The 17,034-nt window shown below is 51.4% G+C and overlaps 1 protein-coding gene across 18 annotated transcripts in view; it reads right to left on the minus strand.

Moving 5' to 3' along the window:
- RAPGEF1 (Rap guanine nucleotide exchange factor 1) overlaps nucleotides 1-17,034 on the minus strand; it is a 154,138-nt gene that overhangs the window by 21,065 nt on the left and 116,039 nt on the right. For 9 of the 18 annotated variants that reach the window (XM_032257656.1, XM_032257649.1, XM_032257654.1 and 6 more), the window contains 3 exons: nucleotides 3,128-3,385; nucleotides 2,240-2,332; nucleotides 337-425 (listed from right to left, as the gene is read on the minus strand). In XM_032257656.1, coding sequence (XP_032113547.1) covers nucleotides 337-425; nucleotides 2,240-2,332; nucleotides 3,128-3,385 — 440 coding nt within the window. The remainder of the gene's footprint in view (nucleotides 1-336; nucleotides 426-2,239; nucleotides 2,333-3,127; nucleotides 3,386-17,034) is intronic. The other 9 variants (XM_032257663.1, XM_032257660.1, XM_032257658.1 and 6 more) reach the window with 3 other exon arrangements.

Raw genomic sequence — 17,034 nt, forward strand, 5'->3', positions numbered from 1 at the left:
AAAAAAAAAAAAAAAAAAAAAAATTAATCAGCTGGGCATGGTAGTGCATGCCTGTAGTCCCAGCTACCTGGGAGGCTGAGATGGGAGGATCGCTTGAGCCCAGGAATTTCAAGGTTATAGTGAGCTGTGACTGTGCCACTGCACTCCAGCCTGGGTGATTGATCAATACTCTGTCTCTAAAGAACAAAAAAAGGGAACAAGAGAAGGAAGAAAGAGTTTCAACTTGAAACACACCCTCAGGCCTAAGGCGCCAGCTGGGAGGGGCCACTCAGGCAGGCCTCACTGAGTGGACGTGCTGCTCTCAGGGGACCAAGCTCCTCTGGGCCCACTTCCTACCTCTCACAGCCGTCTCTGCTATCCTTCCCAGGGACGCTGCCGACCGCCGTGGGATCTCTGGGATGTCCATCTTTCCCAGCTGGTGGTTCCTGGAAAGAGGAGTGGGTGTTGAGTTCTGGACAGGGGCCCGCTGCGGAGCTGCTCTGTCTTCCCAGCATTCCTGCCTGCAAGTGGCTGTGGAGTGCAAGTTCCTATGGAGCAACCTGAGATGTGAACGCATTAACGATGAATGCCATTAACCACAGGAAACAAGCCCTTGAGACTAGCATCTGGCCTTTGTAGAGAGTGAAAGGTGCCACTATTTGGAACATCTGTTAGCTGCCAACCTAGGCAAAGTCACCTTAACCACCTCCTCAAAGAGGACTGTCACCATAGCCACTCCACACAAGCACAGCCAGGCACTGGGCTCAAGGCTCTGTCTGCTTCTCCTTGTTTGACTTCGTCGGTGAGCTAACACCATCATTCCCGCTCCATGCACAGACACAGAGGCCAGAAGCCAAGGACCCTGCCCAAGACCACACAGCTCGTCAACAGCAGAGCTTGGATTGGACCCCAGGGCTATCTACCTGCAAAGCCTGTGCCCTTAACCACTAGGCCGTGCTGTCATGAACCAAACTGCCAATTGAAAGTTAAATAAGTCCTCATGGCTGCAGTGGTCGACCGGGTTCAGTACCCCAAGGCCAGCTGCTCAGGCCCAGGGATGCCAGTCTCCTCTTCCCCCAGCAGACTCGCTTCCTCCTGAGTCCCTGGGCTGGCCCTGCTCAGTGACAACATGGCCCTCCAGCATCCCTGGTCTGCTGTCGAGGCCTGATGGTGAATTGGGGTAGCACAAATACAGAAAGATCGAGGTGAGGAGCCAGTGAGCCCTGGCAGCATCACGGGTGGAGGGAGAGAGCTGTGCAAAGCCAGCCTCTCCTTGGAAATGGACTCCCATGGGGAAGCTGAGCTGGGTGGTGCCAGAGGCACAGGTCAGCAAAGGGGACAGCCCCCATGGACAAGGGGCAAATCCCACTGGAGTGAACACTCCTCAATGTTCTACAATTTACTAATGCCTGAAACAGGGCTTGCTCTGTGTGGGCCTCTGAACCCCTGTAGGGACCCTGCTGAGAAAATCACCTTAGCGGGTGTGACCAAGCTCTTCACGGGCAGAGCCTGGCCTTGGTGGGTCACTGGGAATCTCCCAGCCCTCATGGGCCTCCCTTCAAGGAACTTGCCCCACTTGAACTCGTGAGGAGAGCAATTTCTGAAGCTTTTGAACTTGCTCATGTTTGGCTGAAGCAAAACTTGGAAAGTGGATTGCTCAATAGAACTGCTGTACCTCGACGGTTAGGAGCTAGGGAAGTAGCGTCACGAGTGTGCTGACATCGGGTACCTTGAGGCTCCCTCAGGAGGGGGTGTGCATAGCCATGGCAGGGACTATGGGCCGGACTCATCCCGCTTCCTTGGAAGCAGTTAGCGTTAGAGCGATGGGACATGCTGGGGAGGAGGGAGATGAGGGTCTGAAAGGTCCCATGGGGAGAAGAGTCCCTCCCTCTATATGAGGGATGGAAAATGAAGCCAATACCAGAAGATGAGGGAGGAAGGAACCCCAGAGAAAGCAACCAGAATCACAGCTGGGGCCCGCACCATGCTGCTCCCAGGATTTCTAGAAGACGCATCTGGCCACGCTCTGATGAGTGCCACACGCACTGAAGCAGGATCAAAGGGCAGACCTCCACCTGGAAGCCACGTCCTCTCCCAAGGGCTGAGCTGGCTCCCACCAGCCTGTGGGAGCCCAGTCTGCTGGCAACCAGGAGGGGGCGTAGCCCAATGGAAGCAGGTGCGGGGGAAGCAGCCTCGGGAGGGCAGGGCCCAAGCCCCGCCAGGCCAGGCCACATGCAGGAGGCTGCCCGAGGTTACTTACTCCTCGAGGGGGAGCCAGCTCCTCGCTGCTCTGGCCAGAGGAATACAGATTGACATATTCACCCTCACCAGCTTCCTCACTGGCGTTTTCACTCTGGGGGAGACAGGATGAGAGGAAAGACACATGGGCCAGGCCCTCCAGCCGGCCCTCACAGGTGGCCAGGGGAACGCCGCAGCCTGTACTCTGCTCTCCCCAGGCACAGACAGCAAAGCTGCTTTGGCCAGCTCTCGCCTTTGCGCTAGAAGGGACCTGAGTCTCCTACTGCTGCTTCTCCAATGGTGTCTGGGGCCAAACAATCCTGGAGAGACAGCCCCGTGGCAGTGGAGATCCAGGGGTCCCGCTGCCCGTACTTCCTTTGCCCCATTCGTGTGTCCGCTCCAATCTGCAGGGCAGCATTTCTCCGAGTTAGATGAAGCGCTACGGGCACTTTAACTGGCTGGAAACCAGGCTTCTGTCATCGGCACCACGTGCAACCCAACAGACACTTGCCCTGAATCTGTCACCTCCACACTCACAAAGGGGTTTGTACCTTTCCCTAAAAACAGACAATTAAAGGGAAAGCTAGGAGCATTTTGTATCTTATGCATCTGAGAACGTCCTCTCTAAATGGCCACTAATCCATTTGTGGAAAATCAGATTCCTGGTTTCATGAAACTTTGTAGAGAAGATTCCTTGTGTTCTGGAAACAGAGAGGCTACGATTGCACCTTGTGATCCTCAGTAGCTGTCAGTCCAGCCATGCTGCCAGCAGGCATGTGCCAGCGGCACCCCTGACTGCTAGTGAAGGGGAGGCAGTGTCTTTCAGGAACAGTGAAACCGCTTTTTAAAAAACGTGTAGCCCCATGTGCAGGGGTGTGTGTGTGTGTGCGCGCGCGCGCCGAGTTCTCACCGAGTCAGGGAAAGAGGTTTCGGAAGAAAGGCAGACAGTATTCCCATGAAAGCTGCTCTCCTGAGAAGCCGAGAGAGGCCCGTCCACGGTGCTGGGAGGTGGACCGGCTATGGTTGGCACGGCTAAGTCAGAGCTCTGGGACTGGTGGACAGGTGGGAAATGTGGAGAGGAAGAGGAGGTAGGTGGAAGGAAAGGCGGAACGGAAGCTTGGTGGTGAGGCACGAAATCCTGGGAGTAGGACCTAAACACAGACTTATACTACAGAATCCAGGTGGAGAACAAACAAAAACGAGAATACAGGAAGAAAACAGAAAAGAGAAAAAGTAGTTAGATTGGCAGTAGCTGAGCAGTGACAGGCCATTTGCAGTAACTCTAACAGGAGCCACCAATCACACCAAGCAACCCCGGGTCCTCGGGCCGCTGTGGTACCCACACCCAGCACCTCCTTCCTTGAGAAGGGCCCTGAGACTGGAGAGTGAACAGCGCTGTCTAAACAGCACGACACAGAGAATAGAATGGCTTGAGGGGCCATATGCTTCGCTGGGACAGAAAATAAAGCCTGCGCGGCCCATCGCTGAATTGCCCGCTCAGGAGCTTCATGGCTAAATTCGACGTCACTGTAATTACTCATTTTGAATCTTTTGGATGAATCTTCAGGTTTTATTCCTTCACAGTCAAACACTACAACCTTTAAACATTGAAATCTACCTTGAATGCTTTTGGAAAGGAGGGGCACGAACCCTAGGCATGGTTGAAAACTGCATTACCTACATGCTAACGATGTCTGAGTCTCTTTCTCTCCGACCCAATCTTTTTTCTTTTTTTTAAGCAAATGAAGTAGGCTGGGCACGGTGGCTCGCACCTGTAGTCACAGCACTTTGGGAGGCCGAGGCGGGTGGATGGCTTGAGCTCAGGAGTTTGAGACCAGCCTGGCAACATGGCAAAACCATCTCTACAAAAAATACAGAAATGAGCTGGGGGTGGCAAGTGCCTGTAGTTCCAGCTGCTCAGGAGGCTGAGATGGGAGGAGAGCTTGAGCTTGACTCACTGTACTCCAGCCTGGGTGACAAAGCAAGGCCCTGTCTCAAATAAACAAAATACAACAAAAACAAATGTGATCTTACAACACCTTTGATACCACCTTGTAGCCACAAGGCTATGCTCCCCCAAATTCTCATCAGAGAGGAAAGTTGGACACTGTCCTGAGAAGTGACAGCAAATGCCCATGGCTTCTGAGGTCCAGTGAGCACCCCAGGCTGGGGCTCGGCTGCTGAAGGAGGGACAGAGGAGCTCTAGGCCTGCTGGTTAGCCACCACCACATGGAGAGAACCTAATGAGGTGACGTCATTGTGTCCTACAAAGGCCTGCCACCATGCTGCTACCATCAAGGCGAGCCGGCAGAGCACAGTGCGGGCGGCCACGTCCAGAGTCCTTGCAGATATGGGTGAATGAATGAGTCACAAAATTAAACAAAACAAAGACCTTGCTGGGCTCACCGGCCCACTACAGGGACTGGGACATGAGGAAAGTCAAGCCCAACACAAATGTGCATGCCACTCACTCAAACATTCTGTGTTTGCTGTGGCAGGAGATTTTCAGAACCCATGGAAAAGAGGAAAAAGGAAGAAAAATAGAGTTTTAAACTAACAAGGGGTCAAAGCCATTCATCCTTAAGTAGCTTTTTGTTCTCTCTTTTAACACAGGGTCTCACTCTGTCACCCAGGCTTGAGTATGGTAGTGTAATCACAGTTCACTGCAGCCTCGACTTCCTGGGCTTAAGCAATCCTTCCACCTCAGGCTCCTGAGTACACGGGACCACAGGTGCATGCCACCACACCTGGCTAATTTTTTTTTTTTTTTGGTAGAAACGGGGTCTTGCTATGTTGCCCAGGCTTGTCTTAAACTCCTGAGCTCAAGTGATCTGCCTGCCTCAGCTTCTCAAAGCGCTGGGATTACAGGCATAAGTCACCACGCCTGGCCCTTAAGCAGCTGGGCAAAGCTACCCTTTAACCTGTACAAAGAGCTACTACAACTCGAGGGACACGCAACCCTCTCGTTTCCACCTGTATGTACAGCCGTGGCCCTTCCTGGCTGCACTGACCAGAGTTTCAAGCTCCTCCCTCCTCTCCTATGAGCTCCAGTGGCTGCTGGATCTCACACCAGATCCATGACATCTTCCCTAAGCACTCACTACCACTTACACAACTGCTTACCCCACCTAACCTACAAAGTCAAGGCCAACCCTCGACCACGGCTGAATGAATCAGTGGAAGTACCATACATGTGACCAGCACTGAACACTCGGGTACCTGCCACAAGTGAAGTTCCCTTCATATCCTTCTTTAGGAGAAGCTCGGGGGGCAGACATCCTGCTCGACACCCTGGCTTGCCGCCCTCACCTTAGCCCTCACAGCAAGCTCTATGCAACACTTCAACGGTTCACACCAATTACCCAGGATGATGCTGCAGGCTTGGGAGCTCACTCTGGGCCTTCCTGGGATGGCACTGGGGTGAAGGACTTGGCTTTCTGGGTTCTCCATTGCATCTCTGGAGGATGCTTGGACATAGCAAGGCTCCCTTGATGGCTGGGAAGGTCCACAGAGGACAGTGAGCAGGATGCCCTGGCCGAGGGTTGGGACGGCGTGCTGCTGGGGGGCTGCCCTCAGGGAACCCTTGCGTGACTGTTTCAGGGAGTGGCTCAATCTTTTGCAGGAGCCCAAATTCTCAGATCTGCCAGATGTTTGTTCCCAATGCCCAGACGCTGCTGGGAGATTTGCTCAACAGAGCCCTCTCACCTTGCCTTGCTACCGCCTAGTTTAAGACGCATGCTCAGCACCAACTCCTTCTGAAGTCTTGACATATCCTCATCAGTGCCCCCATGTAAAGTCACTTTGTGCTTCCACATGCCCTGCAATAACTGAGCATCTGATTTACACATACACAAATGGCTTCTGTGTCATCACAAAGCGTACCAAGCTGGAGAAGCGTCCTCCCAACTGATCACATGGTGTTGTTAGCAGGTTTTAATTCAACAAGGTCAGAGGCAGACTCCCACAGCATGGTGCCTCTTCCAGGAGACGGCACAGGGTAGCTGCTGAGGGCACGCTCTCCAGGTGCCTCCCACGGCATCTCTGCCTGTGCACCCTAGTACAAGCCACTGAAGTTCTTAAGCCTCAGCTCAGGCTCTTCATCTTTAAAACGGGGATGAAAACAACAGCCCCTCTCCATAAAGTTTCTGTGAGACGCTGAGCACTACATGCAAATCCTCCACACGGTGCTGGTGTGGGCAACCTCTTGGGCGGCATCAGTTCTCCTTTCCTGCCCTATAAACAATCCAGGAACTCTCTAAATAACAGAGCTGGGGCATTTAGTAGGCATATTCTAGGCACTGGATTATTAATTAAGTCTCCTAGAATATTGCCCAACCCACTGCAGTGTCTCAGTTTTGAGTGTGGACAGGTAAGAGACAAACTTCACCCACTGCATGGGTTGAGGTCTAGGTACGGGGGAGAGAGGCTCAGGGAAACAACCAGGGGTATGAACTCCCAAGGAGGGGGCAGATACTAAGGAGAAAAGATGGAGAGTCAGCCTCTCTTGGACAAAGGGGCCTGGCCTGGCCTGCCCTGGCCCTCCCTCTGCAGCTCTGAGCTCATGCTCTGGTATTCAAGCTATGCAGTCATGCTGGGACAAGAGCCAAACTGGAAAGGTACCTTCATGGGGCAGGGAGACACAGGGAAAGCCTTCTGATCACCATGAAGCCCTTGCTGTGCCCCCTGGGCTCTGCGGATGCCAAGAGCTGCATCAGGGCTCATGTCACACCATTTTCAACAGACCTGGTCTCTACCGATTCCCCAGAGGAATACTTCCAGCACTTTATGATCACACTTACCCACAGGGCAAGGAGAAAGGCAGGGCGGGCCATTCCACAGAAACACCGCCTCACCACAGCCTGGAGTTTATTTTAGGATCTGGCTCGTGCCCGGCTTTGCTTCTGACGAGCTGCTGCTCTCTGTGCAGTAGGAACTTTCATTTATAGCCAGAATAAGACTGTTTGGGCTGAGGATTTTAGAACAGGAATGGCTGCCTGTCTGAGACTTGCAAACTTCTGCAGAAAATCCAGGGGTGCCAGTTAGGAGAGGGAGTGCCTGCCCCCCAGTGTTAGCCCAGTGAGTCAGAACACAGCAGGGACTGGCTCATGAGGACGAGAACTACTACTCCTACTGTATCCTTCTTGCTGGGCATGGATCATATCAACTCACCTACACATAGTGCCTTACGAGGCTTATTACTGATGAAAATACTGAGGCTGGGCGGGGAGACCACGTGCCTAATAACACAGCTAGCAAGAGGTGGCGTGGGGATGGCTGATATCACAGCCAGTTCATGTTTTCCGAGATACTGAGGTGTATCCTGGACATGAGACAGGCCCTAGCCATGCAATCCCACAGCTCTGCAGGGTAAAGCCTCACCAATTCTGCTCAGAGTTCCTTAGCTGAGTGCTTTGTGATGCCAGGAATGCAAAGCCCAATGAGCCGAGACTTGATAAACAGGCCAGGACGCAGAGAGAGGCACATGGGCCAGAGTGCTGTAGGACAGGCAGGGGAAAGGTGGAATCAGCAACCAGCTGCTTTGGAAACATACCCCTGAATGCCACCAGGCCCCAGAGTCCAAATGATGTGGGAGGCTATGACATCATCTATGAGCGTGTGGTCAGTTCATTAAAAGGCAAATCTGCTTGAAGCTGGCCAGGCATTAGTTTTTTTTCTCAGAAGTAAAATACTTAGAAAAGGCACCGGTTTTCAGTGACACCTTCTCTTTTATAGTCCTGGCATGGAAAAAGGACTGGGGATGGGCCCTGTGTTGCCTTGGCAAGAAAGCAGGAAAGATCTTTTTTTTTTCCTTTTTTTTTTTGAGACAGGGTCTCGCTCTGTCACCTAGGTTGGAGAGCAGTGGTGCAGTCATGCGTCACTGTAGGCTCGGCCCCCTGGGCTCAACTGATTCTCTTGCCTCAGCCTCTTAGATGGGGGGAACTATAGGCACATGTCACCAGGTCCAACTAATGCTTTTGATTTTGTAGAGGTGGGGTCTTGCTGTGTCACTCAGGCTGGACTCGAACTCCTGGGCTCAAGTGATCCACCTCCCAAAGTGCTGTGATTACAGGCGTGAGCCACTGTGCCCAGCAGGAAAGTAGATCTTTAAACAAACAACTCTGAGTCCTCAATATTTAACAGCCATTCCACTTCATTCCTCTGATCAGGAAGACTGCGTGCCAGAGGAGGCCGTCTGCTCATCAGCAGCTGAGGGTTAGGGACACAGGCCGAGGGACCTTGATCAGAATCGCTGTTCCATAGTGACTTGAGCTCTAGGCCCTGGAGAACTGTCAGCTCCACCAGTTACAGGGAAATGTGATCATGTAAATGAATGGATTCACTGGCATGGTGAAGTGTTTGGGAAGAAAAGAAGTTGCCAGAAATTGGTCATTACTGCATAAACTTGGCTCAAACAAGGCTTATGACTTCAGAATTTTTGGATGCTACTTAGCAAAACAGATAAGCTATTGGACAGCTGGTTTGCAGGCTTAAATTTTTATCCCTCATTTGTGAGAAAACACATTCAGGGGAAGCTGCTTTTCTAGTGTGGTCTGGGCTTCCTTCCCCAGTGGAGAACCAACAGGAGCCACAGCTCAGCGCTGGTGCTGGGCTCAGAGCACACGTCCTTCAACCAGGGACTGTGAGCCCCACAGTGTGGGGGCCTAATTTATCTCTTCTGGAAAGAAGTTGAGCTTTTCACCGCTGACGACACCCACATGACTGCCCGGGGAGAAAAGCTCATCTGATTTGATTCTTATAGAGATGAGGTATGACCTCTCCCAGGACACCCTCGGGAACCAGGAAAGGTGCTGGGTGACACTCCTTGTGACTCCATTTGGCAGACTGTTAGGGAGATTTCTGGCTGTGTCTTCTCTTTCCTTATGGTCCCAATTAACTACTGGTTGATAGCAGGGTCTACCTTCCTTTGGTAAGGTCCACCTCAGGCCCAGGGGCAACTCCTCTTCTTTGATGACCTTGTATTAATTTAGAACAATAACTATACTTTACATCTCAAAAGATGAGCTCCAAAGCCAAGTGGTAGGTTCTGAGGCCAATGCCACAGCACCTGAACTGAGATCTGCCACAGGCTGTCTTGTCTCTGGTCCTGGTAAGGAGGCGGTGCTGTGGGTCACACTGTGTGAATGATAAAATGGCATTCTTCTCATCAAAGAAGGGCCACATTAGCCTTATGTTGGGTCCAAAAAATATCTTCTTCCTTTTCAAATAAACTTCTTAGTGGAATTTACTTTTTAAAACCACTTGCTTATCCTAAGAAAACATGTGTTGCTTGGGAGAAGACGGGTGAATGTAAAAGTTCCTTATTACGTTCCTTCTCACGTGACATACTTTTGCAACCTGAATCACAATTATCTCCCTTGAAAATACTACGTTTTGGCCAATGGCCTCATGGCAAATTACACTCTTGCAAAAACCTCCAATACATTCTAGGATGCTCTGTAATTCACTAAGTGTTGATCTGAATAGCATCAACCTTTATAGAAAGATTTAGTACAGATTGAAAAACGATTCCAATTCAGTTCTAGAAGTCTGACAACTATTTTTACTCAGTTTGCATTTCAACAGCCTGACAGGGGCTCTAATTTACACTTATTCTTAGAACTCTATTTAGAGCCTGTAGCTACACTTTGTAACATGTCAGAACATGAAGGACAAATACACGCCTCTCGACGTCCAGCCTACTCACTTTTCTTTTGACTGAGCCTTACGGGGTCTCAAAATTTATTTGGTAATTAGGCAGTTCAAAAATGTTAAACACTATATTTTTCATCATGGGGATCTGGATTCCACGCTGGCTCTAGCTTAACTTGGAACAAATGGCTCAGCTTTTCTCTCCTGGCTTCTCCATCTCTAGAACCATTCGATCACAGAATAGTAAGGAAGGCCCTCAACAGGGAGACAGCGGCCCGACGTGGAAGTAAAGGCAAGAGGTGCTGGACGTGGAACTGGGCCTTGGGGTGCGTGTCAGCGTACAACCTTCACAAGGAATGGGGGTCCTTTTGGTACCTGACAGTTTGACAGTCACAGATGGAGTCAGAAGTACAGCCACGGCCAGGTGCTACAGTGACACTAATGTGCCTGAAGCTGGTCCGGGGGCAGTGACCAGCCAAAATGCTAGGCTGTAAACAACAAAGATTCTCCAAGTCTAGAACCAGGGGGTGGAAACAGCTGCATCAGAGTGGTTGTGTTTGAAAGCCTCCAATGTGAGGCACTGTTAGGCTCTCTTCCTGCTGTGCAGGGCTGTGACCATTCCTGCTCTTGAGATGGGCACACTCCCTGCTGCCCACAGTAAGGCAAGGCAGGCTTGCTCCTGGGCTCAGGAGGTAACCCCGTCTCCCCCAGAGCTGGGCCTTTCTCTACAGGTGGCTCTACATTATCCCCTGAGGGTCACAGGGACCTGAAAAGGGCTCTGGTCTTCATGTACCTCCTTCCACAAGACCGGGTCACGCTGAGTGGGATCTAATCCAGCCTTCACACTTCAGAGCAGCACTGGGTCTTTCAGGAAGGGTGGAAAAGCACAGGGGGAACGCACTGCAGGAGCCAAACTGTTTTAGGGGCGCTGCAGACAGGAACTACCTGGGAAACTCTCAAGTCAGACACAGCAGCCAGAGCCTCAGGTCAGTAGAGAAGAAAAATGAGGAAGAAAATGGATTCTCAGTCAGAGTGTGGGACTAATGCATCTGTTACATGGGAACCAGAGGCCAGGCTGCCCCACAGCTGCGAGTTCACAGCCCAGCCCCTGCCCTCAGAGGAAGTGTAATCCTGAGAAGACACCGCGGCAGTACACAGGAAAGCAGTGGCCTCCCCCATGTGGTGACAGATCTGATGCTAAGACCTCCCTTTTCATGAGATGCTGGCTGTGCGTCACATACTTCATCACGTGTGTTTTTCGTCCTTATGACAACCTTGAGCTCCCATTGCGCAGATGAGGAAAGGGAGGCCCAAGGCATTGTGGCGGGGTGGTGGGCTTAGGTTCATACAGCAAGTAAGGAGAAAACAGGGTGGGGAAGAGGGTGTGCAAGTGGGAGAAACTCATATGTGGGGAGGGGACGAGGGAAGGCAGTGGAGGTATGCGGGGGACAGGCTTGTGGCAGGGTAGGGAGGAGCAGTGCCAGGGCCTCAGAAGAGCCAGGGAAGCTGGCCCTGGTGCTGCAGGGATGTGGTGACACTTTTAGTCTGGCTGCAGGGTTGAGAAGCGGGGAGGGTTGAGAAGCAGAGGCAGGAAGACCAGTCAGGAGCCACAGTGGCCATCCAGGTGAGACACGGGGGTGGGGAGGAAGTGGGTGGCCACGGGCTGCCCAAGACTAATGCCCTGTGCGGTATCAGCAGGACATGCTGGGATGGGGAGAAGAGGGGCAGGACAAGAGTGAATGAGCACCGCCTGCCTGTCTGCAAGGTGCCAGGCATGGGGACTAATTTCTGACCTCAGGGAGCCCAGGGTCTGGTGAGGAGAGAAGCCTACACGCAAACAGCTGGAGATCTGTGGAGACTGCCTTGGACTTGCAGATTCTGCCTCCAAGGGTATGAACTTGTAGACTCTCCCCTAAGGGCACGGACTGGTAGATGCTACCCCTAAGGGTACGTACTGGGAGACTACACCCCTAAGGGCATGGACTGTTAGACTGTACCCCTAAGGGTGCAGGCTGTAGAATACACCCCTAAGGGCATGGACTGTTAGACTGTACCCCTAAGGGTACATACTGGGAGACTACACCCCTAAGGGCATGGACTGTTAGACTGTACCCCTAAGGGTGCAGGCTGTAGAACAGATCCCTAAGGGCATGGACTGGTAGACTGCACCCCTAAGATCATGGACTGGTAAACCACACCCCTAAGGGCATGGACTGGTAGGCTATACCCCTAAGGGCAAGGACTGGTAGACTATATCCCTAGGGACATGGACTGTAGACTACACCCCTAAGGGCAAGGAGTGGTAAACCACACTCCTAAGGGTACAGACATGTAGACTATACTGTGCTGCTAAACCCCCAAGAATGGAGAAGAGTCTGGGAGCCAGCAGTGTGAAATAGCCTGAAGCACTCACGTAATACTGAGCTATGCCAGGTCACGGAGGAACATGCACCAGTGGGAGGAAGAGGCCTCATGGAGGCTTTGTAAGGGGGGGAAGGGTCAGACCAGCCTGTGTACCAACACCCCCCAGGGAGGGGCAGCCTTGAGAAACACCTCTCCTGCCCCTGGCTACCGGGTTCTGCTGCAGATGCTCTCTGCTCTTTTTCTCTCAGTGTGATCTAGCTCTGACCAGGACAAGAAGCCAGTAAGACAAGATGGCATCAGGGAGGACCAAGGGACAAAGGCCAGGATGGCAGAAACTTATTTTTTCCAAGAGGTGCTGAGAGCCCCATGGGTCTGTCTTCCACTTCCCTCCCATGGGCCACTCCATTTTCTTCCTCCTCTCCTCCCTTCTCTCTCCTCTCTCCATTCCTCCTCTTTCCTGTTTGGCCTTTAGGCCCATCAGCATGCCCAGGGTCTCTGTGATGGCTCATCCTTGGGGACAGTTTGTGGCTAGGAGGCTGGCGGTGGGGGGCAGAGAGCAAGGGCGAGCGAGTGAGAGGCAGATGCACAGGCAGAGTGAAGGAGGCTGCCACGGGTCCTGAGGAGCTTGGCCTGGCACTTCCCGGTGAGGGGATGCTGTGGCACCGGGACCAGGCATCTGCATGAAGCTCAGGCCTTCTGTTGAGAGCACATGTGCTGATGCACAGAAACCTGGGCCCATCTCAGAAAACGACTGTTTTGCCTAGAATGGGATGCCAGCTGCTCTGCAGACCCTTTAAAAAAAAAAGTCCTCAAGATGATATACACTTGACTCTTTTAGCCTGAAGTTTTTTTTTTTTTTTTTTTTTATTTAAAAAAAAAACAACAGATGACAGTTATTATAGGCATTTCAATATAACTTCTACTCACAACTTGGGTCTGCTAGCAGTTTTAATTATCCAGAAGCCAAGATGGTAAAGAAATATTTCAACAGATTTCTAGCACCCAAATAGATCTCTTAGTGAGAGTAAGTACCCATAACTCTGAGTTAGCAAAAAAAGAACATATAAGAAAGTAGTGTGCGGAACGGAGGAAGGTGTCTCTTCCAATGCCAGCCCTGCAGCACTGGCAGGACACAGGCAGCCCTATTAGTTACTGAGAGATTCTGCATATCTTGCATTCAAGGGCACCGTGAATAGGAACCTAATCTAAAACTTTCAAGATGTGCAGAAGCAGAGAAAATGCAAGCCAGAGAAGGGACATGCAGAGAAGAGGGCCGTGGCAGTCAGCCGTGGAAGATGGGAAGGAGTGGGGCAGAGAAGGGAGATGGGCAGCCACCAGGCAGGGCCACCGTGAGAATACAGCAGGCAGCCGAGGGAGCAAGAGCCCGGAGAGCAGTCCAGGGAGAAAGCACAGACTGCGCCGCTACTTCCGGGAGGGATAGTGAGGCCGTCACTCAGACACAGAGCCACGCCCCCAGACAGCAGGCAGGCGCGGCGCAGGGCCTGGCCCAATCAGGACGGCAGAGACAGCCTGGGGGCACCGTGAGGGCTGCACCCACCTCTCCACATCTTTCCCTTCTCACAGTCATGCGTATATTCTTCTTGACACCTTTCTTTTATCAAGGTGGTCTGAATGCCCCCGAGACCATGTGTCAAGGCTTGGAGTCTTAAGTCTCCTGGGCTCCTGGCCTAAGTCAGGCAAGAGGGGAGCCTCGGGACCAGGAGCTAACACCTCCAATGAATGAAGGGCCAGGCAGACTGGGCTGAAGCCTGTGCAGGGGATGGTAGGAGGGACCCCCTGGGACCAACACGTGTGTGGTGCTGATGAGAGAGAAGCCCAAGAAACAGCAGAGTTCAAGGCCGGCAGAGCCTGTGGGTGGTGAGGGCTGGCTTTCCCTGGAGTGGAGGTTCTGGGGAGACAGGGGAGGGCTGGCTGTCATCATCCCTCTCATGACCTTATTCTAAGTGCTTACATTTGAGATGACCTCCCTGAATGGACTCCGGACTTCCTGGCCTCCATGCCTCTGGCAGGTACCTCTGCTTGGAACATCTTTGATTTGCTTTCTCTCCCCTTTATCTCCTAAAAAAAATCCCAACTGTCCTTCAAGCCACAGCTCAAGCTCCACCCCTAGTCCCCAAGACCGTGTCCTTGCTCCACCAACCACAAGGTTTCTATGACTACAACTCTCATGTCATTTCTCATGTGTGCCTTAACATGGGGTGAACTTGTATTTTACATACAAGATGTCTGAAGACTCCTGTATATTCCATGGATAAAAACCATGATGTGGCTGGGCACAGTGGCTCACACCTGTAATTCAAGCACTCTGGGAGGCTGAGGTGGGCAGCTCACCTGAGGTCAGGAGTTCAAGACTAGCCTGGCCAACGTGGTGAAACCCTGTCTCTACTAAAAATATAAAAAATTACCTGGGTGTGGGGGTGCATGCCTGTAATCCCTGCTACTCTGGAGGCTGAGGCAGGAGAATCACTTGAACCCAGGAGGCGGGTGTTGCAGTGAGCTGAGATGGCGCCACTGAACTATAGTCTGGGCGACAGAGCAAGACTCCATCTCAAAAAAACCCCCCAAAACAACAACAACAGAACCATGATGTACTCAGGCCCCAAATTAATTAAAATGTATGTGTACAAATGTTCTCTGGTTCTGCAGCAGGCTGCGTGCCTGTCTGCCTCCACCTGCTGACCTGCAGACCTGGTTTGGCTGGGGCCATCTTCCTCAACTGCATGCCTTTGCAACCTGACCTGGAAAAGTTGATGTCCTGAGCTTGCTGAATTAAACCCATTCCAGGGATCAAGGGAGGAGGGAATGAGAATACTTCTCAGTATCCACTTCCGTTTAAATTGTTCAACACAGGTTTATGCCCTACAAATTCCTTTGGCAAGAGGTTTTCAATGGTTAGAATCTCTTAGTAGAAATAACTGTCCACTGTGCCAAGAACCAGATGAGGTATCTTCAGATTTGACAACTGCTGCGTTTCCAAGGGGCACTCCTTCAGAACTCCATGCTGGACAAATGACACAGGCCCAAGGGCGATAGAACGAAGAAATTCAGGAATAATTTCTGCTCTGATAGTAATCCAAAGCCCTATGTCTGGGGGTCATCTTAGAATTTAACCAAAGGATAGATGAAGAACATGTTAGCATTATACTAAATCACTTCTCTGAGGTTTCACCATACCGGATGTCGAATGTCCCAAACACCTGGCCATTACTAATGGTTCCTGAGGCATGTTCCTTTTAATGACATAAAGCACCTTATTAGGTCCTCCCCTCGGGCTCCTTGGTGGACTTGTTACTAAGAATGCAGTATTTCAGATATAAGATGTCTTAAGACTCTTGTATGTCCCAGGGATAAAAACTATGACGTATTCATAACCAAACTTAATTAAAATGCTCTCAAATTTAATTTTGTAGCAAACAGTCCAGTTCATTCATAGTCCTCTAACCCCTAACTGCTCAAAAAGGGTACTGTAGAAACTCTAAGGGGGAAAAAAAGCAAAAACAAAAACCAACTCAGTCAAGAGCTAGGATTGTCCAAAGGCCAAGTTTCTCAAGATTTGTGAAAGGAGCTTGCCAGAGGTGCCTCTGAGGAAACCAGGGGCTTCTGTGTGGCCAGAGCAGGGTGAGGGGAGGCTGCCTCCCCAGCATGAGTAGGGCTGCTGGGGGCTCTAAGGTGTGAGGCCTCAGTACCCAGTGGACTGTCCACCCTGGGCACAGATGGAAGCCAGACAAAACCAAACTGGGAACCTGAGTCTGGATAAGTCTTTACAAGCCACCTGGTCCAAAGTCATCATTTACAGAGGGGGAGAAAAAGCCAAATAGGTTAAGCCATTTGCCTAACTCTCATGTGTAAAGTTAGAAGCAGAACAAGACTAGGCTCCAGGAGTCATATTACTAAGGTAATGAGATCAAGAAGAGTAATAAGCTTTCTAAGATTACTACATATCTGGCCATTTCATATAATTTTACTTAATTCTCACAATTACAAAATACGAGGCAGGTAAAATCCAGTCCCAAAGGGAAGATGCTGAAGCGGGTTTGGCGGGGGCCATGGGGGGAGAAGTGTACCACCCAAGGCCAAACGTCCTTCAAGTGGGACTCGAAATCATTCTAGGGTTCCTTCCCCTGTGCTTAGTTTCATTCTAACAGATGAAAGGGAGGACGGTGGCCACTGAGGTTCTTGGACATTTGCAGATGCCAGTGAAAGACTGTGCCTACTTCAGGGTCGGCGGCCCCAGGCTTCAGCAGTAAACTGTTTACACAAATGGCTGCACCCCCTTCCCTTCCTAGATCCACGTCCCTGTGCAACATGACGTAGCAGCAACTACCATCAAGAGGCAGAACCAGCTTCCCTGCTCCCTGAATCTGGGCTGGCCTTGTCACTTAACTGCACACCTGCAATGGAACAGGCACCATACCACTTCTGAGCTCAGGCTCTAAGGGGCCTTGCATGCTTCCATTTGTTTTTTTTGGGGGGGATTCCTGCCAACTGCCATGTGAACAAGCCCAGCCTGATGGAGGTGACAGACCACATGGATCACAGCCAAATCAGCCCAATTGTCCCAGCTCAAGTCCCAGGGATGTCAGTGAGTTCAGCCAAAATTGGCCAGGTCTGGACCACAGCAGGACAACCATCCTGCTACCAAATGGTCACTACTGTATTAAACCACCAAGTTTTGGGTGGTTTGTTATGCAGCAAAAGAAAACGAATGCAGCCCTAGAAGTCAAAGCATCATGGCCTGCTGAAGCCTGCTCTCCTCACCTGGCTTACTACATCTGCGCATCC

Source organism: Sapajus apella, unplaced genomic scaffold, assembly GCF_009761245.1.
Source record: "Sapajus apella isolate SASKATOON/1434 unplaced genomic scaffold, GSC_monkey_1.0 scaffold97, whole genome shotgun sequence".
In the NCBI taxonomy this organism is placed as follows: domain Eukaryota; kingdom Metazoa; phylum Chordata; class Mammalia; order Primates; family Cebidae; genus Sapajus; species Sapajus apella.